Source organism: Saccoglossus kowalevskii, chromosome 15, assembly GCF_978046115.1.
Source record: "Saccoglossus kowalevskii chromosome 15, keSacKowa6.1, whole genome shotgun sequence".
Lineage (NCBI taxonomy): Eukaryota > Metazoa > Hemichordata > Enteropneusta > Harrimaniidae > Saccoglossus > Saccoglossus kowalevskii.
Window position 1 is genome coordinate 7,875,197 of NC_140655.1, and position 20,777 is coordinate 7,895,973.

The following is a 20,777-nucleotide window of genomic DNA, read 5'->3' on the forward strand; positions in this document are numbered from 1 at the left end:
TCTACTCACTATCATGGAAACAAGGGATTGAAGTTTTTAGGTTTCTACTCACTATCATGGAAACAAGGGATTGTAGTTTTAGGTTTCTACTCAATACCATAGAAACAAGGGATTGAAGTTTTTAGGTTTCTACTCACTACCATGGAAACAAGGGATTGAAGTTTTAGGTTTCTACTCACTGCCATGGAAACAAGGGATTGAAGTTTTTAGGTTTCTACTCACTACCATGGAAACAAGGGATTGAAGTTTTTAGGTTTCTACTCACTACCATGGAAACAAGGGATTGTAGTTTTAGGTTTCTACTCACTACCATGGAAACAAGGGATTGAAGTTTTAGGTTTCTACTCACTACCATGGAAACAAGGGATTGAAGTTTTTAGGTTTCTACTCACTATCATGGAAACAAGGGATTGAAGTTTTTAGGTTTCTACTCACTATCATAGAAACAAGGGATTGAGGTTTTAGGCTTCTACTCACTACCATGGAAACAAGGGATTGAAGTTTTTAGGTTTCTACTCACTACCATGGAAACAAGGGATTGAAGTTTTAGGTTTCTACTCACTGCCATGGAAACAAGGGATTGAAGTTTTTAGCTTTCTACTCACTATCATGGACATAAGGGAATAAAGTTTTAGGTTTCTACTCTCTACCATGGAAACAAGGGATTGAAGTTTTAGGTTTCTACTCACTACCATGGAAACAAGGGATTGAAGTTGTAGGTTTCTACTCACTACCATGGAAACAAGGGATTGAAGTTTTAGGTTTCTCCTCACTACCATGGAAACAAGGGAATAAAGTTTTAGGTTTCTACTCACTACCATGGACATAAGGGAATAAAGTTTTAGGTTTCTACTCTCTACCATGGAAACAAGGGATTGATGTTTTTGGTTTCTACTCACTACCATAGAAACAAGGGTTTGAAGTTTTAGGTTTCTACTCACTACCATGGAAACAAGGGATTGAAGTTTTTAGGTTTCTACTCACTATCATGGAAACAATGGATTGAAGTTTTAGGTTTCTACTCACTACCATGGAAACAAGGGATTGAAGTTTTAGGTTTCTACTCACTACCATGGAAACAAGGAATTGAGGTTTTAGGTTTCTACTCACTACCATGCGAACAAGGGATTGAAGTTGTAGGTTTCTACTCACTACCATGGAAACAAGGGATTGAAGTTTTAGGTTTCTACTCACTACCATGGAAACAAGGAATTGATGTTTTTGGTTTCTACTCACTGCCATGGACATAAGGGATAGATGTTTTTGGTTTCTACTCACTACCATAGAAACAAGGGTTTGAAGTTTTAGGTTTCTACTTACTACCATGGAAACAAGGGATTGAAGTTTTAGGTTTCTACTCACTACCATGGAAACAAGGAATTGATGTGTTTGGTTTCTACTCACTGCCATGGACATAAGGGATTGATGTTTTTGGTTTCTACTCACTACCATAGAAACAAGGGTTTGAAGTTTTAGGTTTCTACTCACTACCATGGAAACAAGGGATTGAAGTTTTAGGTTTCTACTCACTATCATGGAAACAAGGGATTGAAGTTTTTAGGTTTCTACTCACTATCATGGAAACAAGGGATTGTAGTTTTAGGTTTCTACTCACTACCATGGAAACAATGGATTGAAGTTTTAGGTTTCTACTCACTACCATGGAAACAAGGAATTGATGTGTTTGGTTTCTACTCACTGCCATGGACATAAGGGATTGATGTTTTTGGTTTCTACTCACTACCATAGAAACAAGGGTTTGAAGTTTTAGGTTTCTACTCACTACCATGGAAACAAGGGATTGAAGTTTTAGGTTTCTACTCACTATCATGGAAACAAGGGATTGAAGTTTTTAGGTTTCTACTCACTATCATGGAAACAAGGGATTGTAGTTTTAGGTTTCTACTCACTACCATGGAAACAAGGGATTGAAGTTTTAGGTTTCTACTCACTACCATGGAAACAAGGGATTGAAGTTTTAGGTTTCTACTCACTACCATGGAAACAAGGGATTGAAGTTTTTAGGTTTCTACTCACTATCATGGAAACAAGGGATTGAAGTTTTTAGGTTTCTACTCACTATCATGGAAACAAGGGATTGTAGTTTTAGGTTTCTACTCAATACCATAGAAACAAGGGATTGAAGTTTTTAGGTTTCTACTCACTACCATGGAAACAAGGGATTGAAGTTTTAGGTTTCTACTCACTGCCATGGAAACAAGGGATTGAAGTTTTTAGGTTTCTACTCACTACCATGGAAACAAGGGATTGAAGTTTTTAGGTTTCTACTCACTACCATGGAAACAAGGGATTGTAGTTTTAGGTTTCTACTCACTACCATGGAAACAAGGGATTGAAGTTTTAGGTTTCTACTCACTACCATGGAAACAAGGGATTGAAGTTTTTAGGTTTCTACTCACTATCATGGAAACAAGGGATTGAAGTTTTTAGGTTTCTACTCACTATCATAGAAACAAGGGATTGAGGTTTTAGGCTTCTACTCACTACCATGGAAACAAGGGATTGAAGTTTTTAGGTTTCTACTCACTACCATGGAAACAAGGGATTGAAGTTTTAGGTTTCTACTCACTGCCATGGAAACAAGGGATTGAAGTTTTTAGTTTTCTACTCACTATCATGGACATAAGGGAATAAAGTTTTAGGTTTCTACTCTCTACCATGGAAACAAGGGATTGAAGTTTTAGGTTTCTACTCACTACCATGGAAACAAGGGATTGAAGTTGTAGGTTTCTACTCACTACCATGGAAACAAGGGATTGAAGTTTTAGGTTTCTCCTCACTACCATGGAAACAAGGGAATAAAGTTTTAGGTTTCTACTCACTACCATGGACATAAGGGAATAAAGTTTTAGGTTTCTACTCTCTACCATGGAAACAAGGGATTGATGTTTTTGGTTTCTACTCACTACCATAGAAACAAGGGTTTGAAGTTTTAGGTTTCTACTCACTACCATGGAAACAAGGGATTGAAGTTTTTAGGTTTCTACTCACTATCATGGAAACAATGGATTGAAGTTTTAGGTTTCTACTCACTACCATGGAAACAAGGGATTGAAGTTGTAGGTTTCTACTCACTACCATGGAAACAAGGGATTGAAGTTTTAGGTTTCTACTCACTACCATGGAAACAAGGAATTGATGTTTTTGGTTTCTACTCACTGCCATGGACATAAGGGATTGATGTTTTTGGTTTCTACTCACTACCATAGAAACAAGGGTTTGAAGTTTTAGGTTTCTACTCACTACCATGGAAACAGGGGATTGAAGTTTTAGGTTTCTACTCACTACCATGGAAACAAGGAATTGATGTGTTTGGTTTCTACTCACTGCCATGGACATAAGGGATTGATGTTTTTGGTTTCTACTCACTACCATAGAAACAAGGATTTGAAGTTTTAGGTTTCTACTCACTGCCATGGACATAAGGGATTGATGTTTTTGGTTTCTACTCACTACCATAGAAACAAGGGTTTGAGGTTTTAGGTTTCTACTCACTACCATGGAAACAAGGGATTGAAGTTTTTAGGTTTCTACTCACTATCATGGAAACAATGGATTGAAGTTTTAGGTTTCTACTCACTACCATGGAAACAAGGGATTGAAGTTTTAGGTTTCTACTCACTACCATGGAAACAAGGAATTGAAGTTTTAGGTTTCTACTCACTACCATGCAAACAAGGGATTGAATTTGTAGGTTTCTACTCACTACCATGGAAACAAGGGATTGAAGTTTTAGGTTTCTACTCACTACCATGGAAACAAGGAATTGATGTTTTTGGTTTCTACTCACTGCCATGGACATAAGGGATTGATGTTTTTGGTTTCTACTCACTACCATAGAAACAAGGGTTTGAAGTTTTAGGTTTCTACTCACTACCATGGAAACAAGGGATTGAAGTTTTAGGTTTCTACTCACTACCATGGAAACAAGGAATTGATGTGTTTGGTTTCTACTCACTGCCATGGACATAAGGGATTGATGTTTTTGGTTTCTACTCACTACCATAGAAACAAGGGTTTGAAGTTTTAGGTTTCTACTCACTACCATGGAAACAAGGGATTGAAGTTTTAGGTTTCTACTCACTACCATGGAAACAAGGGATTGAAGTGTTTAGGCTTCTACTCACTATCATGGAAACAAGGGATTGAAGTTTTAGGTTTCTACTCACTACCATGGAAACAAGGGATTGATGTTTTAGCTTTATAGTCACTACCGTTGTAACAAGGGATTGAAGTTTTAGGTTTATTGTCACTACCATGGAAACAAGGAATTGAAGTTTTTGCTTTCTACTCACTACCATATAAACAAGGGTTTGAAGTTTTAGGTTTCTACTTAATACCATAGCAACAAGGGATTGGAGTTTTTAGGTTTCTACTCACTGCCATGGACATAAGGGATTGATGTTTTAGGTTTCTACTCACTACCATGGAAACAAGGGATTGAAGTTTTTAGGTTTCTACTCACTAACATGGAAACAATGGATTGAAGTTTTAGGTTTCTACTCACTACCATGGAAACAAGGGATTGAAGTTTTAGGTTTCTACTCACTACCATGGAAACAAGGAATTGAAGTTTTAGGTTTCTACTCACTACCATGCGAACAAGGGATTGAAGTTGTAGGTTTCTACTCACTACCATGGAAACAAGGGATTGAAGTTTTAGGTTTCTACTCACTACCATGGAAACAAGGAATTGATGTTTTTGGTTTCTACTCACTGCCATGGACATAAGGGATTGATGTTTTTGGTTTCTACTCACTACCATAGAAACAAGGGTTTGAAGTTTTAGGTTTCTACTTACTACCATGGAAACAAGGGATTGAAGTTTTAGGTTTCTACTCACTACCATGGAAACAAGGAATTGATGTGTTTGGTTTCTACTCACTGCCATGGACATAAGGGATTGATGTTTTTGGTTTCTACTCACTACCATAGAAACAAGGGATTGAAGTTTTTAGGTTTCTACTCACTACCATGGAAACAAGGGATTGAAGTTTTTAGCTTTCTACTCACTATCATGGAAACAAGGGATTGAAGTTTTAGGTTTCTACTCACTACCATGGAAACAAGGGATTGAAGTTTTAGGTTTCTACTCACTACCATGGAAACAAGGGATTGAAGTTTTAGGTTTCTACTCACTACCATGGAAACAAGGGATTGAAGTTTTAGGTTTCTACTCACTGCCATGGAAACAAGGGATTGAAGTTTTTAGCTTTCTACTCACTATCATGGAAACAAGGGATTGAAGTTTTAGGTTTCTACTCACTACCATGGAAACAAGGGATTGAAGTTTTAGGTTTCTACTCACTACCATGGAAACAAGGGATTGAAGTTGTAGGTTTATAGTCACTACCATGGAAACAAGGGATTGATGTTTTTGGTTTCTACTCACTACCATGGAAACAAGGGATTGAAGTTTTAGGTTTCTACTCACTACCATGGAAACAAGGAATTGAAGTTTTAGGTTTCTACTCACTACCATGCGAACAAGGGATTGAAGTTGTAGGTTTCTACTCACTACCATGGAAACAAGGGATTGAAGTTTTAGGTTTCTACTCACTACCATGGAAACAAGGAATTGATGTTTTTGGTTTCTACTCACTGCCATGGACATAAGGGATTGATGTTTTTGGTTTCTACTCACTACCATAGAAACAAGGGTTTGAAGTTTTAGGTTTCTACTCACTACCATGGAAACAAGGGATTGAAGTTTTAGGTTTCTACTCACTACCATGGAAACAAGGAATTGATGTGTTTGGTTTCTACTCACTGCCATGGACATAAGGGATTGATGTTTTTGGTTTCTACTCACTACCATAGAAACAAGGGTTTGAAGTTTTAGGTTTCTACTCACTACCATGGAAACAAGGGATTGAAGTTTTAGGTTTCTACTCACTACCATGGAAACAAGGGAATGAAGTTTTAGGTTTCTACTCACTACCATGGAAACAAGGGATTGATGTTTTAGGTTTATAGTCACTACCATGAAAATACGGGGTTAAAGTTGTAGGTTTATAGTCACTACCATGGAAACAAGGGATTGAAGATTTAGGTTTCTAGTCACTACCATAGAAATAATGGGTTGATGTTTTAGGTTTCTACTCACTACCATGGAAACAAGGGATTGATGTTTTAGGTTTATAGTCACTACCATAGAAACAAGGGATTGAAGTTTTAGGTTTATAGTCACTACCATAGATACAAGGGATTGAAGTTTTAGGTTTATAGTCACTACCATGGAAACAAGGGATTGATGTTTTAGGTTTATAGTCACTACCATAGAAACAAGGGATTGAAGTTTTAGGTTTCTACTCACTACCATAGAAACAAGGGATTGAAGTTTTAGGTTTCTACTCACTACCATGGAAACAAGGGATTGAAGATTTTAGGTTTCTACTCACTACCATAGAAACAAGGGATTGAAGTTTTAGGTTTCTACTCACTACCATGGAAACAAGGGATTGATGTTTTAGGTTTATAGTCACTACCATAGAAACAAGAGATTGAAGTATTAGGTTTATAGTCACTACCATGGAAACAAGGGATTGATGTTTTAGGTTTATAGTCACTACCATAGAAACAAGAGATTGAAGTATTAGGTTTATAGTCACTACCATGGAAACAAGGGATTGATGTTTTAGGTTTATAGTCACTACCATAGAAACAAGGGATTGAAGTTTTAGGTTTCTACTCACTACCATAGAAACAAGGGATTGAAGTTTTAGGTTTCTACTCACTACCATGGAAACAAGGGATTGATGTTTTAGGTTTATAGTCACTACCATGGAAACAAGGGATTGAAGTTTTAGGTTTCTACTCACTACCATAGAAACAAGGGATTGAAGTTTTAGGTTTCTACTCACTACCATAGAAACAAGAGATTGAAGTATTAGGTTTATAGTCACTACCATGGAAACAAGGGATTGATGTTTTAGGTTTATAGTCACTACCATAGAAACAAGGAATTGAAATTTTAGGTTTATAGTCACCACCATAAAAATAAGGGATTGATGTTTTAGGTTTCTACTCACTACCATAGAAACAAGGGATTGATGTTTTAGGTTTCTAGTCACTACCATAGAAATAAGGCGTTGATGTTTTAGGTTTCTAGTCACTACCATAGAAATAAGGGGTTGAAGTTTTCGGTTTATAGTCACCACCATAGACATAAGGGATTGAAGTTTTAGGTTTACAGTCACTACCATAGAAACAAGGGATTGATGTTTTAGGTTTATAGTCACCACCATAGATATAAGGGATTGATGTTTTAGGTTTACAGTCACTACCATAGAAACAAGGGATGTATGTTTTAGGTTTATAGTCACCACCATAGATATAAGGGATTGATGTTTTAGGTTTATAGTCACTACCATAGAAACAAGGATTTGAAGTTTTAGGTTTCTACTCACTACCATTGAAACAAGGGATTGAAATTTTAGGTTTCTATTCACTACCATGGAAACAAGGAATTGATGTTTTTGGTTTCTACTCACTACCACGGAAAAAGGATTGAAGTTTTGGGTTTCTACTCACTACCATGGAAACAAGGGATTGAAGTTTTAGGTTTCTACTCACTACCATGGAAACAAGGGATTGAAGTTTTAGGTTTCTACTCACTACCACGGAAACAGTAGATTGAAGTTTTGGGTTTTTACGCGCTATCATGAAACTAAGTTCAGAGCTCCTACTCAATATTATAGAACTAAGGGGTTTTTATTTCCATATTCCTACTTACAATAATGAACTAGTAAATAACGTAATATGAACTCTTCGAAAATCCAGTACTACAGTATTTCCATGAGCTGGGGGCGGTACTGGATGTGCGGCAGGCTGTTTAAATTCTTACTGGTTACGAAACGGAATGGGCATAAATTGTTCAAGAACTTTCCCAAACATTTGGTTTGCTCTGCAATAGGCCTGACCTACTTGACCAAATAAGGTTTGTTTTTGTATCAATTTACTCCATTTGGCGTTCATCTTTAATGGTAAATTGTAGGCACCTCGTAAGCGAAAACCTCCAGGTGCAAATGAATTTTCCTCGCTAAAACTTCTTCCCTATTGTAAGTCTCCTTACAATAACAATTTATCATATTTACCAAATTGAGTGTTTAATCGATTAAATAATTAATTAATTGATAATTTATTCACGTATGCTTTAGGGCAGTCTTAGTGATCATTGAAGTAATCAAGTAACAATCATTTAACTAGTTTGTCTTTGTTTTGTTCCGTGCCCTATATTTTCAGTGTTAACTGCCAGGATAGAACCCAACACAGTGACATCACGTGACCTAGATGCCTACTGCGATACTGAACATTGTCAACACACAGGTAAGATATTACTAGATTCGTTGTCACGCGATCTTTCAATAACGGATTATTTCGTTTGTGGAAAGTTTAGAAATAATGGATAAGTTAATGTTGTCACATGCTTGTTTTGTTTATGTCTCGTCACATGCCTGTTTTGTTTATGTCTCGTCACATGCTTGTTTTGTTTATGTCTCGTCACATGCTTGCTTTGTTTATGTCTCGTCACATGCTTGTTTTGTTTATGTCTCGTCACATGCTTGTTTTTTATGTCAAAGTCACATGTTTGTTTTGTTTATGTCTCGTCACATGCTTGTTTTTTATGTCAAAGTCACATCCTTGTTTTGTTTATATCTCGTCACATGCTTGTTTGTATGTCAAAGTCACATCCTTGTTTTGTTTATGTCAAAGTCACATGTTTGTTTTGTTTATGTCAACGTCACATGCTTGTTTTGTTTATGTCTCGTCACATGCTTGTTTTGTTTATGTCTCGTCACATGCTTGTTTTTTATGTCAAAGTCACATGCTTGTTTTGTTTATGTCTCGTCACATGCTTGTTTTGTTTATGTCTCGTCACATGCTTGTTTTTTATGTCAAAGTCACATGTTTGTTTTGTTTATGTCTCGTCACATGCTTGTTTTTTATGTCTCGTCACATGCTTGTTTTGTTTATGTCTCGTCACATGCTTGTTTTTTATGTCAAAGTCACATACTTGTTTTGTTTATGTCAAAGTCACATGTTTGTTTTGTTTATGTCAAAGTCACATGCTTGTTTTGTTTATGTCTCGTCACATGCTTGTTTTTATGTCAAAGTCACATGTTTGTTTTGTTTATGTCTCATCACATGCTTGTTTTGTTTATGTCTCGTCACATGCTTGTTTTGTTTATGTCTCGTCACATGCTTGTTTTGTTTATGTCAAAGTCACTATCTTCGTAATCCGATTAAAATAGATGTAGGTGATCAGGTGTTTCTAACACTTTCAATAATACAAGTTATGATCGGGTCATATAGAAATGTCAACCATTCACAACACAAAGGAACATCAACCACTCAGCACTTTCGTCAGAAAATGATGCATGTTCAAATGTATGAATACACAACATACACTGAGACCGGAAGTAGAAGCTGATGTGCATTATACGACCACTACCACGTCAGGTTTTACTTGGACTGGTGTTTATCGTTAATTTTCGGATAACTCATATTACCCCTCCCCGAAAAAAAAACACATCAGTAATAACGGTGCGTTCCTCGTGTAGATAGTCTTCTTTAAATCTCCTACATCCCTTGCCCGATGAAAAATCTCCCGTACATACATTGAGTATCTACTCCTTTTGAAGGACAGGGGTCGTCGCAAAGAGCATAATCGAAATTCTTCATGTAATCAAACAATGTAATTTACTCTCATTTTAAATGTCGATACTGATCCCATATTGTACATGAGTGGCGCAACGACCACTGGCCTTTAACTTTTTCTTTTTAAGAGCATGCTCGTAACGTTTGTCTACTAGTGTTGTATTTTCTTGTCAGTGTAGCTGCCGTTATGTTCAGCCGTATGAACACTAATGTTGATCCATGTGACGATTTTTATGAATATTCATGTGGGAGGTGGATTCGAAATGAAATTATTCAGCCTCAGCACCAAACAAGCGATATCATGCTGAAGACATATGGCAAGGTAGCCGGACAACTGAAAGGTAATTCTTAGTGAAATTCCACAACTTCTAATTTCTTTTTCCACATAAAAAATAACCCTCAATAGAAGTTTTATGGTTGCAATCAAACCACAGAACAAGTAATCGGAAACTAGTATTTGTGTCGGCATTCTGATTGACCAATAAGTTGTCATTCATTGTTCTTCAGCCAACACCAGCACTCTGCCAGCAAACGCCCTCTGAGTTCGAGGTGCAAGACCATCATAAGAGGGCGCTAGTACAATGTCATATTTTTTTCAAAAGGCTTGCCATTAGTTAAATAGACCATAATCCAGTGTGAACGCCCACAAAGACATAATATTATTGTGAAATCCTCTAAAATAGTACAACTCATTAATAAATGTGAAACCAAATGAGCATGTCTGACAAGTGCACTATATGGAGCTGTCAGGGTTGTCAAGTTGTTTGTACGTTGCAATAAATATTTACCTCAGGCTGGACGCTGAATCTAACAACAAGGGCTTTTCATTTGTATTTCACGAAGCGCCAGTTTCTCCTGATTTTCTGGTCACGTGTCACAGGGGGAACTGCTATAGCCAAGACGGCGCCGAAGTGAAAACGGTTTAGGTGATTGATTCAAGTTGTTAAATGAATTGGATGATTGTGCATGGTGATTGCTAATGATGATTTCATATCCGCTACTTTCTAGTTTTGATGGAAAATTCTGTCGATAATAAGATACCGATAATCAAGGAAGTAAAGAAGTACTATATGTCTTGTATCGATACTGGTATGTAACTGTTTTAAACATATTTCTTTCCTCCAAAATCTCACGAAATTTTGGATATGATTCCAATCAACTATTATTTGAGTTGACCAATCTTCTCCTATTTGCGTGCAGATACCACGGACAAACGAGATTTCCAACCGCTTATTGTTCTACTAGAAAGTCTTGGTGGATGGCCGTTATTAGGAGAACGACCAGGGGGATTCTGGGAAGAGTCGACCTTTGACCTTGCAGCTTTAATGGCCCACATCAACCGTATAATGAACCAGGGTTTCATAGTGTCGACTTACGTTAGCGTGGATGATAAAAATGCATCGCGATATGTATTATGGGTAAAGTTATCTTTGTTCAGTTGTGAATTTTTAGAGTACCAACATTCATTGCAGACGGTCATTGATGGTCACTGCAGATCTTGTCATTTTTTCTTTTAAAATATTGCACATACAATTCATAAAAATGCTCGTAAAATTAGTAGCTCAGTTTTTGTCTTGTTTGTATTTCATCTGATCAAAATATTGTATGGCATGTTTTTGTTTTAATTTATTTATTATCTATTTTGATATATTTGTTTTTATTTTGTACATTTTGGCTGTTATTTTGTCACATACGTTTTATTTCGTATTTTACCTATCGCCATGCTTATGGGTGATTACCAACTTAACTTTAAAAAAATTACAAGAGAACTAAAATAAATGAAAAAAATACATATATATTAAAACAATTTTCAAAACTAGGATCTTATTTTAATCAAATTGGTTTGTTTTTCGATAAATTTATTAAATTATAGAATATGTTTTGTTCGATATACTAGATGAGTTTAATTTACGCAATGTCATTGTTAATGATAATCTATTGTAAATGGTTGTTGCAAGGTTTTAGTTATAGTCAATTAAATTAATGCTATGTTTTTATTTATATCGATTTTAGCTGGATCAGGGTGAACTTGTACTCCCGGGAAAAACTTTCTACCTAGGAAGCATACAAAATAATAAGGTGAGTACATCACACCTGCAAATTAGTCTTAGGTTAGAAACCTCAATGCTCGTGGTTAAAAAAAAGTAACAAAAATGTGTCCGTATCTCAATAAATTTTCTTTCTTTCGAGATCATGGTGGTTGTATTTTAGTGTATAGTGGCCATTTTGTTTCTATGGATATTCGTATTTGTTATTTGGAATAAGACGTTTAGAACATATCATGGCACAGATCGTAATACAGACAATCGTTTATTTCACACTATAGTTTCAAGACCTTAATACAACTGTAGAAATGATTTCAGAGTACAACTTTAACAAACCTTTATCAATATCATCTTGTCTTTTACATGTCTTGCTCGAATACTACTTCCTGTCTGACTACTCGAATACTACTTCCTGTCTGACTACTCGAATACTACTTCCTGTCTGACTACTCGAATACTACTTCCTGTCTGACTACCGTTCTCTGTTCATAGTTTTTACACTCATATCACGACACTATTCGGACTGTGGCATTAATGTTGGGAGCAGAAGTCGGACAACTTGAAACACAAATATCGGATATATTGACTTTTGAGCAAGAACTTGCCAGGGTGAGAAAAAAGTTATATTTATCGTCTTTGTTATGTCCAGAATCTACTGCGCCAGTAGAGGGCGCTCGCAGACAGTATATATTCAATTCGACGACAGGTATGATAAGTATTACATGTATTCAAATGTTGCAAAATCAGCAAGAAACGGATAATTCAGATTTTGATAACTATTTTACTCACATATGGATAATTCTTCCGATGTAGTTGACACAGACTCGGGACGAAAGACGAAACAGTCGTGCCTTATACAACATTATGACGATAGGAGAATTGCAGCAGAGGGTACCAGAGGTAATAAACATTATTGTCAATTTCATTTCATCGCTCAAGACTCACTGCGCTTTGTTTTCTTATATATGTTATTTGGACGTGAATATCTCATTATAATATTGTTGTTTGACATTGTAAGTTGATGAATACATTAGACTGTGATTTACACTAGATTGAAAACTCTGTTCTTGTAGCACACATCTGAGATTTCGTTCGAAACAATGACATTTTCTAGTACCCATGTGCACTGTTTTTGTTATGTACAATAACAATCACTGCACATGCGCATTAGTGTTTTTTTTTTTTTTCATTGAACGAATAATGTGCCTAGCAAACGATACATGATCCTTTCTTGATAAATCATAAGCCGATTTATTCTACAGTATCGAACAGCAATGCTGAAACAAAATATGTGTTCGGCATATTGCCACCACTGTCAACTCGACCTGGTGCCATGCTCGAGAATATCACGTTTCGCGAGAGTTGTATGAAAAACACTCAATTGATTCGTTCTCCGTCCCTTGTATTGTGCTGTAAAACATGTCTTTATAGCTAGCATGTTATTTTAGCTAATTTAGCTAATCTGTAATTTCGCTAATTCAAAATGTCGCTAATTTAAAATAAAGTATATTCTCACAATTAGATTGTTGGCACTTTAGCTATTAATTCATGCATGGAGTCAAATTCTCTAAAATGGCATGTAACTATTTAAACATGTTTTACAGTAATCTGCACAACATCTCATAATTGGAGCGAAATAAATATGTTATCAGATCGGGTTAAAATGTCCACCGTAAATGTTCATAGGCGTTGAGAATATTCAAAATGAGCGTTTAGTTAGGGACCACATCATCCATTTTGTATTTAAAAAACTACCTCCATAGTAAATGAAATGTAGGGTTTATATTATCGCAGACAAATAAGGAGATACAGTTAAGGGTATAAGGCTATGACCGTTATAAACGGTTTTGAAATATACATTTTTATAATTCAAAATGGATGTTAGAAATCGAATCAGAGGCGGCGACACGAAATTTTGCATGGGGGCCGAGATCTGCTCACCAACCTGGCGCCGAAGGTGCGACCTTACTGGGGGGTCTGAGGACATGCTCCCCCTTAACAATTTTGAAATCTAGACCCTCTGAAATGCTATTTCCTGCATTTTGAGGGACAAATTTTGGGGTTCAGCTTGATTTTGGAGGGCCGACGTCCCCAATATTTTTTTTCGAGGGGCACCCCTCTGCAATCTGAAATCAACGTTAGTCTAGTTAATATGAACGAGTTCAACATTATTCGATTTGTGCCTCATTTTGAATATATGGGCAGCCACAGTTGCTACGTCTCCGGAAGGCATGCGTGCGCATTATGAGCGTAGACAATGTTTAGTTCATTATTGAATATTTCAATAAAAGCTACGTAATGGTCGACTTTTTCATTTTTTTTTATAAATACGCTTATACGCAAAGTTCTAGCTTTGTGAATCCGTGACCAATCCCGGCCATCGCATAATAATCGAGAATAAACGATGTCACATAATATGTGATCGCATAACACAGCCTTTACTTCTTTGAGTTCTTTGGTTCTTACCAATGCAAACATGATTACACCCCCTTTTCACTTAAAGTATTGAAGCGTTTTGCAAGCCGATTTAATGCGTGACAAATAGCGGCCACGAAATGTTAATCACGAGTAATCAATATCACTCGTGCATGTGATACCGTTTACCACTTTGAGCGTGATAGCGTTCAACAATCGTATGGCAATACGCGCCCATTTACTTTTGTTATAACTTTTTCTGCTGTCAACTATGGTGCTCCTTTCGGAAGTCGAACCTTAATGCTTTGCGTGTATTTTATAATAACTTGTTTCGCCGCTTTTTTCATTACCCACGTGATTATAGTGTAAATCATATGTTTGTATATAATCATGTCAATTCTTTTTACGAAATTTTTAGAAATCTTGTATTGAAATTTAGAGAGCGTATATACACCTCTGATAACAGTCTGTTGGTGAGCTTATGTAACTCTGATGTCTGTTGGAAGTCTGCCTTGTTCCAGCATTGGAATAATATTTTGTACTATTAATGTTGCCATAAGTACACTGACCTATATACATATATTTTTTGTTCATTTATTTATTTATTTTTCATACTAGTTTTATATGGACTTTCAAATGCTTGACAGTCTGAAATAAAGATAGATAATAATTGCATCGAAAGTCGCTACTTGCAGCTATATTTAGTGTTTGTTTTTTGAACTAGTATGTCCCCGAACTTGAAGCTGTACATCATTGTGACAGTGATGATGATTGCATTGTTTTAATTATAACAAATTAGTTCTCATTGCTTACTACTCTTAGCGATGAGCGTGCCTAATTAATTGTATATGCAAATTAGATTGTGTTTAAGTGTATATTCATCATGACAGACATTATGTTGAGTAATATTATCGTCACCTGTCTGTCAGATAAACTGGTTGCAATATTACAAAGGTCTTAACGCAAAGTGGAGCTTTATTGATGAGTCACAGGAAGTAGTGCTGACGTCACCACATTATGTGAAGGAGGCCATTCGAATAGCTACGGATGATGTCAATCCAAGGTGAGATTATCGCTAGAGGGCGGACTGCTTTCTTGGTTTCAATTAATAACAACTTACAGTAATCGTTTACTGGTATGTCAGTTTTATGTTGTACCTATTTGCATGCATTATTTGACAGGACTGTGGCAAACTACATGATATGGCGAGTAGTTCTAAAAGTTATCAGTCATCTCAGCACGAGATTTCGGCAAGTCTCGGATAAATCTCGTGAGATGTTCATCACACCGGAAGATGACTCCGATGATAGCGACAACACTTATTATCCAGATTCAACATGGCGGAGATGTGTTGACGAAATCAGTAAAGAGTTGGACATGGCAACGGGCAGGATGTACATCGATGCATATTATAATAACAGTGATGACGACATAAAAACAGTAAGCGCAATGAAACGTAAAACATCAAAAATAATGATATTGTTGTGAAAAACATGCATACCAAAAAGAGCAAAATAAACTACTAGTATATGAAAACGGTTGACACAAGAATTATTATTGACATCCAATAGTGTGCCCATGCTTCAGTGTTTCTTTTTTTATTTATTACATTTATTAGCATATTGTTTAGTAATCATCATAGATTTGTCACTCATGTTTTCCGCGAGACGTTCTTACGAAATACACGTCCCCTGTTAATGAATTATGATTTTTACTTAGGTGAATACTATGGTAACGTACTTAGAAGACGCTTTTATCGCCATGGTATCTGAAACAGATTGGATGGACAAACAAACAAAGAATACAGCCATTGATAAGGTGGTTATTGTTGCTATGTTCCACATACGAGCATCACCTGAAATATTTTTCTACTGTAATACAATTATATATTCAGAAATAATAATATTTGGTTCGGATGGGTATTTAAATATATATACGAAAACGTGCATTGAGTTATCTTAGTACTAGTATACTGTGTACGTACTGTCCAAAGTGTTCGTACCAGAACACAAATATGAATTTGGTGTCCTCCATTCTATATATTATCCTAGTCGGCGGAAGGACAAGAGGGACATGAGGGGTATCGTTAAGGACGCAATTTAAGCGTCACAAACATGGCATCACTGCACGCAGTGTTTGATATGGGTCATCTGTGACGTATACAACGCATGTAAAATACATTATTTAATTATATGTTAAATTATTCACATTTTCGTGAAAAAACATTTGGGGTCACTAGTCAAAGTAAGGAACTGTTTTTACTGACTTACTGTATTTTTTAGCATTGTTTTCTATGTATCATATCAAACTAATTTGGTTGGTGATGGATCATGATATATTCAAGTTGTCATTAGTATGGTTCATATTTGTTGTAAATTTTCAATAAATTTACTTTTATTTACGTTGTTCATGATATGCTACGAAGGTTCTTTAAAAATTCGAAATCTCCGCAAACTTTTAGTTCCAGTCTGCCCCGAGTGGTTTAATATGCGTACAAATTTAATTCACAATATCAACTTTTCTCACAAGGCAATTGCAATACATCGGCAAATTGGTTACCCTAAGTGGTTGAAAAACGACGAGAAACTACAAAAATATTATGATGACGTAAGTATATATGCATATTCATTGATTCCTCGCCACTTTGCACGTGATGATAAAACAATGCCATGAATATTAACTCACGTTACTGTGTATCGAATCCACAGTGAGCTGGCATACGTACACGTGATAATAATATACATACGATTATATATAATATTATAAATTTACCAATATGTACTATATGAGGTAGCCATCTCGATTACGGCTTGAAACTAAATAAACAGACCTGTTTCTCAAAGTGTCTGTTTATTTAGTTTCAAGTATAACGTGACCCGTGATAAATAACGACGTAACACACTCTTTCTTTTTTTTTTGCGTCAATACTCATTGTTGTTCTAGTTACTTTTTTTTACTGTGACTTTTTTTTAACTAACCTGTACTCGCATATGCACTAGTATGCCTTTACACGCATTACAATAATATTATTTGTTTTAATTTGACAGCTTAGTTTCTCGCGCTATGAATATTTCGAAAATTATCTTCGTTATCTCGCTTGGAATACTCGTAGGGAATTTGATCAACTTGGACGAAAACCAGTGAACGAGTAAGTCATAATCATGTACAAATCCTCGATCTCGGTTATTATAACTGTCTATTTGTTTAAATTTATTTTTTATTAATTACTGTGTTACTTCTTCTATTTATTGTTTTATCTTACATAATATATTTCATTGCCAAGTGGAGCTCTTTTCCAAGTACGTCACGAAATCGGCAATTTTGTTTCAGCCTCGTTCGTGGCACATCGTGTTATAATCACTAAAATAGTTTACCAAATATATTTCAGCCTCGTTCGTGGCATGTAGTGTTATAATCACTAAAATAGTTCATCAAATATCTATCTGTCGCAACACAACTGGGCTGGCAAAGGTATCGTTTGTAGTAAATCGCACGTTACAGTGGTGCGTTCTGTTCAAAGCGACACTGCCACCGTAGCTGCACATGTGCGTATGTGAGGCTTACAAAACACGAGTGGTCTCATCGTGACTAATTAGTAAATAGAATGACTGGTATACGTTTACAGGCAAGGTAGTAAATATAATAATTAAGACAACCAAAATTATGTTTCGAGCTTTGTGATACTTTAATGCATTCCGTGATGATAATGAACTACTTACAACCCTGAGCCAGATTCACATAATCAAAATAATACATGCGATGTTTGTCGTCAATTTTGTTTATAATTGAACAAGTCGTGTTTTACTTTTCGCTCTAAGAGCCCCATGTATTAACTCTGTAGTCGGCATAATATAATAACCTCGACCCAGAGCAGAAAGCACAACTGTTCTATTTAATGCAATTCGAGGTAATTAGTGTTACGTCTTCGTTTATTCTCAGTTGGGCGTTCGGTCCTGCAAATGTCAACGCATTCTATGCGTTTAGGAATAAAATAAGTAAGTATATGTTGTCTAAAGCGCCACAGCCGCCGTAAGACACGCGTTCGACTTTCAAGTAAACAAACAACTCGTTTTATACGTCAACAGGAACCCATGTCAAACAGAGCGTGTTGTGGCCACTGTGGTGCTTCAGTCTAATTATATTGAAATTCTGTTTCATTATGTGAATTGAAAAAATTGTTTGGGAAAACACATATTTGTCATTCTTTTTTGTAGAAAAATAAAATAAAACAGGAAATAACATAACAACGTTGGATATCAATGTACCTTTTTATGGTTATTAATGTTCCTTTTTACGATACAATACTATAATTAAATTATATAACGTTTAGTAGTTCACGGTTCTTACTGTGCGTGCGGTATGACAATCCATTTCCCGGGTCTATATCTCATTCCATTATTACATTCTCTCCTAAATTCTCAAGCTAAAACGAGAGAAAGCATGCATAATAACGTAACAGTCTCGTATATTTGTTTTCAGCTGTGCCTGCTGGGATTATGCAACCACCGTTTTATCACAAAACATCGCCACAGTAAGTATGCATCTGCCACGCGCATTGACGAAACAATAGATTACAACCGCCCTCTCCAGGCCACAGGAATCATGTCAAACATTATATCTAAGGGCAATTTTAGCGGCCAGGTCTGTTATTTTAGTTACTTTCGCAATTTAACAACGAACCAGCCATTACCGGTGCACTAATTTACATGAATATGCATAAGGTTATGTTATAAGTGATATGCATGGAACAAAACAAATTTTACTAATTATAGGAAGACAAACAACTACATAACCAAACAAAATAGTCGATTTGAACTCTGACAACTAATAAAGTTATTAGTTGTCTGAGATTTAAAGGACATTGTCTTCACTCATAAACGTAATTTTGACGTCACAAGAGCGCTCCGTCACTAGAGGGTGCAACTTTTAGCAATTATATTTCGGCAAATGAACAAACCAATGTACACCGATCTCAAAGTTGACATGAGTGACAACCATATGATTTGGTTTCTAATACATTATATACAATCGCAATGGGTTATCTGTTTGACGAGTGGCGTTTGTGACGTACGGGCGGGCTAGTTTGTGAACTATTACATTGTAAATACGCTCACTATTACCGTTTCTTTTCAGATATTTAAATTACGGTGGAATAGGCATGGTGATTGGTCATGAACTCACCCACGGATTTGACGATAAAGGTACTCCATACCATATATGGGCATATATAGTGTAAATAAAATTACTGCGTAGTTGGTTGTGTTACGGTACGGAATGGGTTCCCGCATTCGGCCCACATACTTCAGTGTACGAAGTGTTGATTTCGTCCTCCGCGACAACGTACAACAAAACCGTATTAATAAATTTAACAAGATTAAATTATTGCGAGACAGGGAAAATTGTGAAATATTGTGGTAGTGAGCATTTCACTGAGGTCCTAATTAAGACAGTACCCCCAGAACGTTCAGCGCGTATTACATCTGACGCTGTATTATACAGTCAGTTTCCTGTACGACTGTCAAGCGTTCAAAAAATAAACGTGGCTATTTGATTGGTTGAATTACGAATGAGCTGGACGTCCAAGCCAAGCACCATATTCATCCATTTTAAGGACATTGACACTGTGATCTTAACTGTATTTTACCTTGATTCAGCTTTTGGAGGTCGAAATAATTTGCCACATGGACGCATAAATATTTTTAAAAGATTATGAATCATATATAATATAGTCTCAAATCAATACCACTCAGTGCTAAAAAAAATCACTGAAACAAAAACGTCGACGATGTGTTTATTTATATTCATTGCCCTGTTACTAGACTGGCAAATTCGGGACTTCTTTTTTGTTTTACAAACAAAAATATAATTTTTCAATTTAGCCTTTTTAACGTGGTCGCGAAAACTAGCGTGACTGCGAAAGGACAGGTTAGTTCTCACGATCACGCTAAAAGGACTAAAAGTACAATTGATTATTTAATTTTGCAAAACAAAAAAAAAAGTCCCGACTTTGCCAGTCTACCCTGTTACCTTCTTCCGAGCTTACGCAGACGCGTCAAGAAACTGACTTGCACACTGTGAATGAATTTATAACCTTGATTTTCTTATACGAAGTTGATCCTTATTTTTCCCGATCTTAAAATAATGTAACATTGTCTTAAATTGCTATATATAACCATTTCTGTTATAATAGGTATTTCAATGGGAGTATTAATATTACGTCAATCGTACACAAATCGTATGTGAATCGAATCGTGCACTGTCTTCACACTCGTGGTTTGTGGTTTATTAAAGGTTTATTTCATGTAAATAAACAATGCATTTTACCTGCGTTGTGTACGTCGCTATGAGTCCCAAATCGAACAGGACGCGACGCGACGCGACGACGACCTCTCTTTAATATTTAATCCGAGTTGGTGCAGCTTAGAGTTATAGAAAGGGATAAAGGATGGTAATCTGTATCGCACAGTACACCCTTTCTTAACCATTGTTAAAGGGTGGGTCGTCGTGCCGCGTCCTGCTCAATATGGGACTCATACGTATACAACGCGTGTAAAATATATTGTTTATTCACATGAAATTCGAACACGCGCTGCGCGACGACCACATAAGCTAGCTACGTAAACCACCATAAACCAA

At 36.2% G+C, this 20,777-nt stretch overlaps 1 protein-coding gene across 1 annotated transcript in view; it reads left to right on the forward strand.

Annotated features, from left to right (window-relative positions):
* Window positions 1–20,777, forward strand: part of LOC144356681 (endothelin-converting enzyme homolog) — a 100,979-nt gene that overhangs the window by 72,500 nt on the left and 7,702 nt on the right. Inside the window, exons 2-16 of the mRNA XM_078011346.2 lie at window positions 8,266–8,349; window positions 9,837–10,022; window positions 10,690–10,770; window positions 10,882–11,099; window positions 11,695–11,760; window positions 12,219–12,335; window positions 12,540–12,626; window positions 15,071–15,204; window positions 15,323–15,581; window positions 15,861–15,959; window positions 16,671–16,748; window positions 17,189–17,289; window positions 18,081–18,136; window positions 18,621–18,672; window positions 19,275–19,342. Coding sequence (XP_077867472.2) covers window positions 8,266–8,349; window positions 9,837–10,022; window positions 10,690–10,770; window positions 10,882–11,099; window positions 11,695–11,760; window positions 12,219–12,335; window positions 12,540–12,626; window positions 15,071–15,204; window positions 15,323–15,581; window positions 15,861–15,959; window positions 16,671–16,748; window positions 17,189–17,289; window positions 18,081–18,136; window positions 18,621–18,672; window positions 19,275–19,342 — 1,686 coding nt within the window. The remainder of the gene's footprint in view (window positions 1–8,265; window positions 8,350–9,836; window positions 10,023–10,689; window positions 10,771–10,881; window positions 11,100–11,694; window positions 11,761–12,218; window positions 12,336–12,539; window positions 12,627–15,070; window positions 15,205–15,322; window positions 15,582–15,860; window positions 15,960–16,670; window positions 16,749–17,188; window positions 17,290–18,080; window positions 18,137–18,620; window positions 18,673–19,274; window positions 19,343–20,777) is intronic.